The following is a 13,069-nucleotide window of genomic DNA, read 5'->3' as shown; positions in this document are numbered from 1 at the left end:
AATTTCCACCCACGAGAGCTGCCTGGTGAAATGTTCACGGGGCAGCGGTGGCAGGGATGACACCGCATTAGGAAAAAAAGGGCAAGTCACGGCAAAGTTGGCGCAAAGAGAAGCGGCCCTTCTGAGCGGCGGGGTAAACTACGAGCGGCTCCCACCGCCCGGCTCCTGAGCCAATAAAAAAAAAAAAAACCTCATCTGCTGTGAGTGGAGCCCAGAATAGCGCGGGCTAATTGAAAGAGAGACTCGGTGTTCCGGCACGTTTGTAATTAGCCGCCCCAGTTCTCTGGTGGGTCACAGATGAACCCGGGTCACCTCATCAATCACCGCTTTGTCTTCATGTTTTTTTCTTTTCTTTTTTTTTTTTTTTGGTAAATGAGGCCATTGGTGCTCCCTGGGGGAGGGGAGGGGGGGGGGGGACTGAGGTGAGTTAGTGCTCCGCCTGTCCTTGGGGATTCTTTGTGCCTGTTTTGTCCCAGGAAAACAAACCCAGCCAACGTTGCCTCCTTCAGCTGTTGAGTGAAGGTGGCTTGAGGTCAGGTGACTTGCGTTGATGGGTTTTGCGTAGAGGGGGATGGGCCAGAGGTCCTGATGGGAGCGGGGGGGCGAGTGCATTTTTCCACCTGTCCTCACATAATGATCATACCTGGATGTTCTGTGTTGACATGGCTTTCACCTCCAATCTGAAGCATAGGGCAATACACTAACTGCTAAAAAGTCAGGAAGTGAATGACTGACAGCCTGTATGGAGTTTTGAACATAAATGAGAACATTCTCCGGTGTGAAGTCTTAATCTTGATCTCAGTCTTAATGCCATGAACTACCGTGCCTCTCCAGACCATTGGAGAATCAGCTCTTCCAAAAATAAAGGAAGTACAATACTACTGGCCAGTGTAGATAAGTCTTATCGTTTGACCACTGGATAAGAAAAGAATGTCTGGTTTGAGGTAAACGGAGGCTGAGGTAATGAGCTGGTATCATTGGTGGATTCCACTGCTTAGCAAACGGAGTTTCTTCTGTCCAGTCCATGTGTACGGCTACAGTTCAGTATCCTGTTCCAGATGCACATCCTCTTCCCCGTGTCACAGCCAACGGACCTGGAAAAAAAAGAAAGTGTGACATGCCTATGACATTATTACCCTTTGGTGTTCCCAGTCCATGTAAATGATGAGGTATGTTGTTTCACAGCGTACAGGGCAAATGTGGCATAGTTAGATCATTAGAACATCCAGGCATCTGGGTGGTGCTGTGGGAGTAATAGGAATGCATCAAAAGAGTGAGAGAGGAAGCTAGTGACTGCAAAAGTGTTTCTTGGATGCCTGTTACACCGAAGACGTTAAAACTACAACTTTATTGCATTTATTGTGGCAATAGACAACAGTAAAGTAGCTATAGACACCTGTTTGGAGGCAGAGAAGAAGCCATCTGTCACCTTGATCAAAGGAATTGAACATCTGTCTACTCTTCTGTCATGGTGGCAGGTGAAGGGTTAAACCCTTAAAGTGAAATGCTGTTTCTGTAACACAGTCACACCTTGCTGGTTCATTCAGTTGGCTCCATTATTGCTGTTTTTTTTTTTCCTGGTTTCATGATAACACTTTTCAAAAACACGTTGACAGCTAGCAGGCTGCATATAACTCATATCCACTTGCACTCTGATTTGGCTCATTGGGTTTGTAGTATGTGCTTATTTTTCCAAGGGAAACGGTGCTTGACCAGTCAGAAATGCCAATATTTAATTACTGCAGGGTCAATTTTTCTGTTTAGTTGAGAGGATGTATAGAATAAGGCTATATTCTGAGGCTGTGTTGGGAAATGTGTAAGGAACGATCAGAGATCAGCCTGCATCTATTGGTGTTTTCTTTTGCATTTGTTAAAATATTTTTGCTACATTTACATTTACGTTTATTTGTTTGGCAGACACTTTTATCCAAAGCAACTTACAAGTGAGGTATTGTTATTAAATATGTTTTTGATGGTAGAGGTCAAGGAATATCACTCACCTCTGTGAGGATCGTTGTTAACAGTTCATTATTTTTAATGAATTTTTGAAAACATTCTAGAAACACGAGAGCGCATTGAATTGCATAGAACTGAATGACAGCGGAGAGAGAGTGAGGTGCGATCTGTCGATCAGAGACGTCAATCACCTGTCTGTATGAGAATGCAGTCTGACCGGCAGCCAATCCTCAGCGGAGCAGCGGTACCCCCAGCAAATAAAACGTTGATTTTGTTTTTGTGTGCACGCAGAGTTTGAGAGTGGCACTGCATCCTTAAGCACATACTTAATGGACTTTTCAGGAAGGGCTGTTTTTACGGTCCGTCGGCGCGCCCCCACAGGTGTGGGTGTAAATAAATTCACCTGCGTGCAGGTGCGGCATCTGGCGTCTCCCCGCGACATGTTCCCCGCGTCGCCACATCAGTCACGGCGTTGACAGCGCGCTCGGCCGCGACTGTTTCTGGAACGTTCCGCCGACTGCGGGCTGACTGGATTGCGCATAGCAGACGGCTTCCCCCCGATTCGCAGCTGTCGGGAAGATTTGAAGTCGGGTACGGAGAGGCAGGCGTCTGTGCTTACCGGTACAGGCTGGGTGAAGAAGTGACCATGCCAGAGGCGTCACTTCTTGCACAGTACCAGAGGGCAGATTCGGGTGTTAATAAATTACTTCATGTCCCTGAAAGATGCCGCTTCCCCTTACGGACAAAAATAAATAAATGAATGCGTACTTGACATCCCTTCTCCCCCCCCCCCAAGCCCAAAACAGCCATGCAGTGGTACTGAGCAGCACTTCATGTCTTTGTCTTGTTTTTGAGACTGGTACAGTTGTTTTATCTGTTGTTGTTTTCATCTCTCCCTCTTTGTGGAAAGTTCAGGAAGACATGGGGCACATTTAAAACACAACGATGCAAAAAAAAACAAAACAAAAAAAAAAAAGCCAAACTTCAGCCCCAGTGGGAGAGGGTTCAGCTACTGCTTCTTGTTGCACTTTCTGTGACCATAACAACAGCAGCAGCAACAAGCATTTAATATTAAACGGTGCTTGACAGAGCAGTCAAGCGGCAAGAGCAGCGAGCGACATGTTAACGCTTGCCCTTTCAAAAAAAAAGAAAAAAAAAGAAAATAAATAAATGGAGACATCGGACCGTCGCTTTAATTTACAAATCTGTCCAATTTATTCTACTCTCAGAGTAGATTGTGCTTTTATCAGGGTTTTACATTGGCATTGCCAATATAAAAAGCATTGAGAGGCATGCTCTAGTCCTCACTAGTGGGATCTACATCTACATCTGTGCAGCGTAACAACTATACCAGCAGAACCATAAAAAACATATTGATCATAATGTGCGCTTTTCCATTATTTAAGCTAAATCTCAATGTTTATCTTACATTTAGGGAAAAAAATATTGCATTTACTCATTTTTATGTTTGTCTAAATGATGTAAGTTTGGGATGACATATTTAATGTGTTATTTAAACCCTCTGAAATGTTCATAAAAAGCATGTTGAGCAAAGCATGCCAAAAAAGATCAGTGTTTCTCTTTATTGTTGTCTTTGGAACACTTCAGCCTGGAGGTCAGGCCAGACTCACAGCTTCACACTTTTATGGTCTTTATGAAGCCGAGGGGGTGAAGCTCAGTGCTTCTGAATACACTTTAATGATTCACAGCGTGTGGGAAGCAGGCAGGTGGCCACCCAGGTGTTATAAAGTTTCTCTGGACACAGAGAGGTGGATTTAATGTATTCGAAGCCTGCAGTAAAAGCCTAATATTAACTTTGCTGACTTACACACAGTGTTGATATATAGATAGGCTGTGTGTGTGTGTGTGTGTGTGTGTTATTTAACCCACTGCACAACTACAAGATAACCCATCTCTGGCATGCTAGAAGGATTATCAGTGTACCATTTTAATTCCACTAACTTCAACTTTTGTATGAAAATGTTGAAAATACATGTAGTGAAAAAACATTAAGTGCTGTTGGATGATGACACTTCATTAGCTATGTAACAAACGCCTATCCACATTCGTCAGGGTATAATTTTAAAATACAGCTAGCCAGATAGCATGCTTTCACACTTTGTTTTATGTATTCATAAGACTAAAAATAACACTTACAGTAAAGAGATTGAACATTAATAATAATTGTCTGTGGTAAGAGTGCTTCAAATAAGTTGTATGCGAACTTATGTAGCTGTTTTAACAGTAATAGGCCTCCCCATTAGCCAGCTTCCAGCAGACATGCGGGATGTTATTCAAACGTGAATCCCTGCTGTGCAGGTGTCACCTGACCTGGCCTCTCTCAGAACCGCGTCCTTTCCGGGAACAGTAACCCGGTGATGCTCGCTCGAATCCCACCTGTCGTATCCTCGCTGACCCTGTCCACAGGGTCTAATTCATCCCAGAAGAATTAGAGAAGCGCACATCCTTACACTGAGGACCTTGAGCCGTGAATGGCAGCTTTGAATGGCTCTTAAGAATACAGCGCAAACGTGAGGACACGTGAAGGGTCCTGAAGGCTGGAGAACTCATTCACTAAATGCGGAAGACACTTCAGACAGCCTGGCTTTTTGGCGCTACTCGAGGGTCTTACTGAAACACGGCGTCATTGACCCATGATGGCACTGCTTTATTTAACAGGGGATTTAAATTTAAATTCTTCAGCTGAGGGAGCGTGAAAAAGTACGCCGTAGGTTCCAAGTGGGACACCGTTCCCCAGGGACCGCCAAACGTACGCAGGCGCTCCCTTGAGAAGCCTAGCCATGCTGCAAAGCTGAGTATTCATGACCCAGATGTTCTAAGAAAAAAAAAAAAAAAACTGAATCATGATCTCCCAGAAATAGAATTAATGCCTTCCTTTTAATCATGCAAATAAGCTGATTCTTAATTTAGATATTAATTAGATCTTGTAACTTGGCACACACAGAATGAAGTCTGCCAAGGAGGGCCCCCCTGACATTTTGACTGGTTTTATTACCACATACCCTGTAGTGTGCTGGCTCATCAGAGGGAGATAGCCAACATAATGTGGAGGACAGGGGGGATACGTTAAGGACCAGGAACGCCTTGGAACTTACGTAATTATTGCCTCAGGATCGTTCGAGATGTGCACAACTGATCTATGTTTTCACATGAACGTTTGCTGATAAAAAAAAATAGGCTTTAGAGATGATTTCTCTCGTGTTGCTTTGTTTTACACATGGCAGCTATGAAGTGTAGGTGCACAGACCTATTTTCTGCTCAGTGTATTTATGCAAAACAGCTCAAAAATGAAGTGAAATGTGAAGGTATATTTCTGACAGAAAAGACATCACTGATATAGTGTTATGATCTGTAAACACGATGAGTTTTTTTTTGCTATATTAGAATCAGGCTTTCAAAAATGAGGTTCAATGTGACTGTCACTGCTGTTAACGACTGATTGTATTTAATTGTTTAAAATATACACATAGATGTAGTAAAATCCATCACATTTCTGCAGTTGTGCTATGAATGCAGTGCCATAAGCACTCTGAAAGGAAACAAAAATGTACATTGTTGTATGAATTATTATTTGTCAGGAATGTGGGAATAGAAGAATAATTCTCCCTCTGTATTTCCGAAACATTGATATTCAGTGGATGAAAAGGGTCACTAGTGGTCTGTTTCTACATCTGTCCTGTGGAACTGTTCAGACCCGGCCTCCTCTTCTGTTTTTCTCTTCCCAGTGCATGCCGATACGCGGGCACGGATTCGTCCTGGGCAAATACAAGTGCCAGTGCAAGAAAGGCTTCTACCATCCCAACCGGGTGGCTGTCAACGGCTTCAAAAGTAAGTTCCGGTAGAACGCTTTCCCAAAATGCGTGCTGTTCTTTTTTTTGTGTGGCTTTCCTTTAGTGAAATACGCCCACTTGGTTGAATGTGGGAGATAAGCTCAGTGATCAGTAGGCCCCGTTTGATGGGTTCTCTGACCGTGCCGTCTGGGACGGGTCAATGCTAAGCCTATTTTTCATTCGCTGTAACAACTTCTGTTAGTAAGGCAAGCAGGTGGCACGTGGCCTTTCCCCAGTCTCCAATTCCTGCCGCTGTTGACTTCCAGAGCTTTACAAACACATTGACTCTGCCGATCAAACATCGCAATATAACAATAGCAATACTCATCATCATTATCATTATCATTATCGTAATGATAGCCATAATCTTAATTGCAACAGTAACAGAGTCTGATTTATGGGAGAAGGAACATTTCCCTCTTCAGTGTTCCTGAAATAATCAGAATCGGAATCGTTTCCCCCCTTTCGCCCTCTCAGATTCATGTCAAAATGATTCTGTTCTGGTGGCGATGCTGCATCAGAATCCAGCAATTACGATGCTTTGCTCTCCCTCAGAACATGCCGGTGCTGGGTCGGTGCCAGGAGAAAATACAGACGGGTGCACTTTCAATCCATGGGGGTGGGGGTTCCCAAAATGTCAAAAAAAGTGACAAAAAAAAAGACTTAAAAAAAGTCATCAGGATATAAGGAGACAACTGGGGAGTGCACCGAGGTTCCTCTGGGGGTGCAATGCACCCCTAAGCCTCCCCATAGCTCCGGCCTTGTGCCAGCGGCGGGATTTCCTAAATTGGGTGTTTATGGAATTAACTGCTTGGGTTCTTCTCCGACTGCCGAGAGTGGAGCCCTTCCTCGGCTGGAGAGTAAATGTCATTAGAGCCCATCCTTTAATAATTAGCGGCGTTATGAATCGGAAATTTGCTGAACTGACACTCAGTATTATTATGGTTATGAGGATATGGCGATGATGATACTGATGATGATGCTTAGCGGTTGCAGCGGAAATAGCGCTGTGGTTATATAACCGAAACTGTGACTGTTATGATGATTACTCATGATGATGATGATGATGATGATGACACTGATGATTGTCACTAATAGTAGCAGCAGCAGTATGCAGAGTTGAGATAGGCACAAAGAAGGCACATATCCAAGGTGCCAAAGGAGAGCAACCCACTGCAACACACAGTACTTCCATTATATTAACACATACACAGAGCCTAATAATGACCTTAGGTCATTTTCACTCACAAAGTGCAACACACAGTACCTACATTATACTAATATGCACATAAAGCTGTATGACCTTATGACCTTGACCTTGTATAATGTTGCTCACACAATGCCAGTTATTCATAAGACCAATGTTAATTAGTCATACTAACAAAATCATAGGACATTTAAAAGAGCATTATTACATCTCTTACGTCAACATTTTACTGATTCCGAGTGGTGGAAGATTGTCTGACGTGAAAAGGAGCCAAAGCGAAATCTGAAAGTATAATTACATATATATGTATATATATGTATATGCACACATAAAATCTGTGACATGAGAAATGACGTCATCAACACAAGAGGACATCCCTTATCTCTGGGTTGACAGGCACGCGGTCTGTTCTCGTTGAGTGAAAAAGGAGACGGACCAGCCATGTAGCACCCTCTGGTCCTTGGCACCCATGGTACCCCACCACTCCCCTCTCACACACTTCCTTCAGGGCCAGAGTGGCGCAGGATCCAGGCTCTCTGCACCGGCGGTGGGGGCCCTGCTCCCCCCCCTCCCTCCTGTGAGACTGAGAGCGGGGGGGTGGCGGTGTTGAGGAGAGGTGAGAGGGGCCGTAATAAGATTAGAGTCTGAATCTGCTGCAGCGGGCCCACCGCGGGGCAATAACCACAGCCTCTTAATCCCTGAGAGGGCATCCTTGACTTCTCTCTGCTGGATGTCAGGAGCACTAGTTTTGCCCTTTTTTTGGGGGGGGGGGGCAGAGACAGGAGGGACGGGTAGGAGGGTTAAGAAGGTGGGGGCTGTGGTGGGGCTACAAGCGTTTTCACAGTGGCCCACACTTTAACACTATGCTGTAAAACTGGGTATGGACTTATGTACTAAGCCTGCCCATATAGGCCTACCCCAAAAATCCCATTTACATCACAGTTACATATAATCATTAGGTAGTGATTTACAAAGCACTGTAACATCGTGTAGAGAGTGCTCTGAGATGCCAGCTGGTAGAAGGAGGGACATTAACACTGTGCTGTCCCGCTGGAGCACTCTGATCTGGGATCAGTGAAGCAGGCGCCTGTGGGATGCATTAAGCCAGGGGTGTCCAAACCTCTCCTGGAGGGCCACTTGTCCTGCATGTTTTAGATCTCTCCCTGCTCCAACACAGCTGATTCAAATGATCAATTCGTAACGAACTCCTGAAGCTACTGAATAACAAACTGATCATTTGAATCAGCTGTGTTGGAGCAGGGAGAGATCTAAAACATGCAGGACAAGTGGCCCTCCAGGAGAGGTTTGGACACCCCTGCATTAAGCACACACCTGGGGCAGAGTGCGTTTGCAGGTGTCTCAGCCTTCTTCCTCCTCTTCCTCCTCCTCCTGCTCTTCTCCGTCTTTCTCCTTGTACCCCTTCGCTAACGTGGCTCTCTCCAGCTAGGTCCTTGTGGTAAATGACCTTGACGTATTTCTAAAACGTTTTGTTGTGTGCTCTGTGCGCTCAGCCCCTCCCCGGCGGAGATTACGGCCTCCCCAGACAGTGAGGAGTTGATCCCCCAGCCTCATGTCTCTCCATGCACCGGCGGAATTCAGATTGGCTCTGCATGTCCGGGCGCAGCGATTTCAGATCGAGAGGCAAAGGCTAAGACCGCAACCGGTGTCTGCCTCATGAACGCCGCGACGATTACCCCGCCATGATCAGTCCCTCGTTAACGAGTCACGAGACCGGGACGATCGGTCAAAAACCCACGTACGGCCGTGCTAGAGTACAACCGGAGTCACGCCGCAAAGATCCATATTTAATTTCAGACCGTCTAACGCGAGGTATTATTTATTGATGCGCTTCTCGTGTTGTCGTGGCGAAGGAGCTGGTGTCTGGGGTACCCGTTCTGTCCCGTCCTCTGGGGTTTGGGCACACAATGGATGGCAGAGGGCTCTAAAAATAGCCGCCGATCACCACTCATTCCCTTCAACGTCTTCAATGTAATGACTCCATGAAGCAAGGCCACTGCTGGGGGTGGGTAAAATACATGCTGCTCACACATGCTTGTTATGATACAAGTTAGAAATATACGCATTGCTGCCCTGTACACTTTGCCTAACGGTGCGTGTTTGCGTATTCCTTTCCTACAGTACAGTTTGCCATCCGTGCATTGCCGAGATTCTGATGAAAAAAATATAACCAGACAATGAACCAAACAATGAACAATTTGAATAGTCTGGTGTCAAACACCATATAGAACCGCAGAGGCGGACACCCCGGCTTCAGAAACTAAAAGTCCTGCCATGTTTTTGTTCTAGCCATTCACTAAACAAGGTGATTTCACTAATTAGCTCCTCTACCTGGCTGAAGAGTTGTGCTAATTAAACTCAGCTGGTGTAGTGCATGGGTGGAACAAATAGGTGGCAGGACTTTTACTTTCTGAAGCAGGGGTGTCCACCTTTGTAGAACCGTAACAGCATTACCCCCCAGGCATATGTTTAAAATATCCCACAGGAGGATGGGCCACTGATCCCAGATCAGAGGGCTCTGATGGGACAGCATTCACTGTTAATTTCCCCAGTTCTACCTCTACCAAGCATGTCCATCTACTGGCGTCTGCTTTGCAAATATTCCCAGTCATATAAATGGAGACGAGACTGTGTTTTCTACCACATCCAGCCATAAAGTGGTGAGCCATATGATACTATGATCCGGGTTTGCAGTGGCTTGATCGTGGTGCCTTTGTGTGGAAAATCCAAACACTTTTAGCTAGGCTCTCTCAGAAATGATTTTTCCCTCCATCAGAGGCATGCCAGCCGAGAGCTTTTGGCTCCACAGCAGAGACAGCCACGATGCGGTGCCCTGTAACGTAACGTAGTCCAGCACGTGGCAAAAACCACAGCCACAATTGCAACCCAGAATAGCCTTTCCAGAAAAGAGGAGATTTATATTTATTATTGATCAGACTGAGTTTAACTCGGGTGAGGAAGCTGCGGAACTGGAAAAATGACTCAGCAATCAACACAAAACCTCACTCGGGGAGGGGAAGTAGAATACAGTTCAAAGCGCCATGGAATCCTCTTTGGGGACTCACTCTGCAATAATGTTTTTCGGTTTCTCTGCCCTTAACTGTGTCATTCTATCTAAAATGAATAAATAAAGATACCGCTGGATTGAACATCTGTCCTTAGCTTTGACATGCAAATAAATGCAAGTGTGAATTATTTTTTATATATGCATAAATAATACATGATGAAATAATACTAGAAAAGAATACTACAATAAATAATTCAAGATGAATTATAATGAAGACATTTTTTTTTCATTCATTTTGGTGATCACTGGGCTCAAAAACATATGTCGGTGAACAAGGAAAGAACGCTTGCATTTGAGTTGCCATGGCGACCTGTGGTTATAACATTGCGTCTGAGGGGAAAAATAAAAGTGGAGGGAAAGTGTGTTGGAGCTGTGGCGAATCCTTTAACAGCAGCACCTGACAAAAAGCCACAGCAACCATGCCAAAACAGCAACCGCAGCCCTCTTAGTGACCCCAAAGGTCACGGCGAGCATGTCTCAGACGAGTCTCCAGGAGCCGTGCGGCGCTGCTGAGTAATTGCTTCCGCAGGTGAACGAATCCGATTAAACGAGCGTTCCCCGGGTTTTTCTCGTTCCTCCCAGGGAAGGGGAAGGAGGCGGCCCAAGGAGCAGAGGGGGCATTAGAGGAGGGCCTCAGCGACTGCCTGCCCTGCACCGAGGGCTGCGCCTACTGCCGGGACGACACGCCCTGCCACGCCCAGGAGGACGGCGTCCTCCGCGTAGCCGTCATCTCTTTCCAGGGGCTGTGCATGCTGGGAGATTTCGTCAGCATGGTGCTGGTGTACCACTTCCGTAGGAACAAGGTAACTACCGCTACTTTTTTATTCGAAAGTGACTGAAGTGAACTTTTCTTGTGACATTTTCAGTGTTTTTCAGTGCTGTGAAAAAAAAAAAAATCAGTTTTCCCGTGTTCAAATCTCAGCCATTGTGGAACAGAAGATTGTTGGGTGTTGTTTTTTTTTAGCCGTAAAACCTTTCCAAGTGCATAAGCGGGCTAAAAATGGAGAGAAAGGGAGACAGAGAGAGAGAGAGGTAAAGGGAGATAGAGTGAGGGGGAGAGGTAGAGAGAGGGAGAGTGGCATTAGCGGTAGTTACTAAAAAAAAAAAACTATATATATCTCTGCATCTTCCGATGGGTGATTACTTTGAGTGGTGAGGTTAAAATCGGGGTTTAGCTCAGGCCTTCCTGGCAAGAGAACACGTTTGCCTCCACTTCAATGGCTTTCATGGCATCCTGCCATGTGCAAATGTCTGTGCAGACATCCGTCTTCTGTCCGCTGGCTGTCAAACCCTTTGGTTCGTCCAGAAAGCCCATCTGAGTATTGGTAAACATCATTTCCCTTTAAGCGGTGCTAGTGATTGGCCGCCTTATGCTGGTTAACCTAATGGCGCTGAATGTCTAATTGATTAGGCATCAGGAAACCTGATGATTGCAGACAAGGCTACTGTTTTTAACCACATTCTGCAACACATTCAGCATCAATACACAATATACACAAGGTGTAATGAAGATTTTTGACGGATCTTAGCAGGTTACTCATGAAACAAAGAGCAGGAGGGACTTCCATATTGTCTGTGCCGGTCCTGGCCGATCACAGCACACGTGGGGGACCGGATCATTAGCTCTGGCTCAAACAGGCCGTCTGAGTATAAATGCATTGGGACAGAGGACCCTCCCCCCCTAGCAGTGCCAGGGCTCAGGTTTTCCAAAGCTCCCTGATGAATTCACCGAATTAATTGGATCATAGTATCGCACCTCTCCCGTGCCCCCTGATGATCTCGAGGTTAGGGGGGTACATTCACAGGGTGGGTGACGGCCACATGCCACGCACACGCCCGAGTCGTTCATCGCGGCAAAGGTGGAAACAGAACCAGTGTAGCGTTGCCATGGGACATGGAAGAAGGCTCGAGGCTCGAGGCCCTATGGACGGCGCTTCAGGTCAATCAAGTCCCACACCACCAGACTAACCAATAGCTTCTTCCCCTGGGCCATACGGACTGCTAACAAACACTGACACCCCCCCCAACCCTCTACCTCAATACAACTGTGCAATTCCACTGTGCACTTTAAGTAGTTTTTAAAAGGCCATATTATTGCACAAGTTTTTCTTTATATTTCTTTTTATTTACAATGTGTCTTCTTTTTAAATTTGTATTTTATTGTATTTATTGTATTTTATTGTATATTTTGTATATATGTCGTGTGCCTTATTTGTATTGTGTTTACATAAATGTTCCTCAGTGCGCTGTTGTTGCAGAACACCCACAATTTCGTTGTACCCCCACCGTGCAATGACAATAAAGTCTATTCTGATTCTGATTCTGATTCTGAGGGGAGGTTCCATTTACCCATAAAGCATAGCAGCTCGGGAGCCAGGCCTGTTACCAGATGCTTGGCAAGCAGGGAGTCTGGGTAGAGCAGTATTACAGTACCCTTGAGCAAGGGACTTGACCTGAAATTGCTTCAATAAACAGGAAAACCCACCAGTATAACGGTAAAATAGTACAGAGGCAAAAGGGGTGGCAGTGTAGCATACTAGTTAAGGAGCAGGACTTGTAACCAAATGGTTGCTGGTTCAATTCCTCTCTAGGGCACTGCTGTTGTACCCTTGGGCAAGGTACTTAATCCACAATTGCCTCAGTAAATATCCAGCTGTATAAATGGAAAAAGTAAAAAACTGTAACTGATGTAAGTCACCTGGATAAGAGTGTCTGCTAAATGCCAATAGTGTCTTCTTCTTCTTTTGGCTGCGCCTGTGGGGTCACCACAGCGGATCATCCGTTTCCATCTCTTCCTGTCCTCTGTATCTTCCTCTGTCATGCCAACCACCTGCATGTCCTCTCTCACCACATCCATACCATAAACCTCCTCTTTGGCCTTCCTCTTTTCCTCCCGCCTGGCAGCTCCATCTTCAGCATCCTTCTCCCAATATACCCAGCATCTCTCCTCCGCACATGTCCAAACCAACT

At 45.6% G+C, this 13,069-nt stretch overlaps 1 protein-coding gene across 2 annotated transcripts in view; it reads left to right on the top strand.

Moving 5' to 3' along the window:
- gpr158a (G protein-coupled receptor 158a) overlaps positions 1-13,069 on the top strand; it is a 78,872-nt gene that overhangs the window by 25,178 nt on the left and 40,625 nt on the right. For both annotated transcript variants that reach the window (XM_036521806.1, XM_036521805.1), the window contains exons 3-4: positions 5,703-5,805; positions 10,682-10,902. In XM_036521806.1, the coding sequence (XP_036377699.1) occupies positions 5,703-5,805; positions 10,682-10,902 (324 nt within the window). The remainder of the gene's footprint in view (positions 1-5,702; positions 5,806-10,681; positions 10,903-13,069) is intronic.

The sequence above is a fragment of the Megalops cyprinoides genome, chromosome 2, assembly GCF_013368585.1.
Source record: "Megalops cyprinoides isolate fMegCyp1 chromosome 2, fMegCyp1.pri, whole genome shotgun sequence".
NCBI lineage: Eukaryota > Metazoa > Chordata > Actinopteri > Elopiformes > Megalopidae > Megalops > Megalops cyprinoides.
This window is presented reverse-complemented; position numbering and strand designations above follow the sequence as displayed.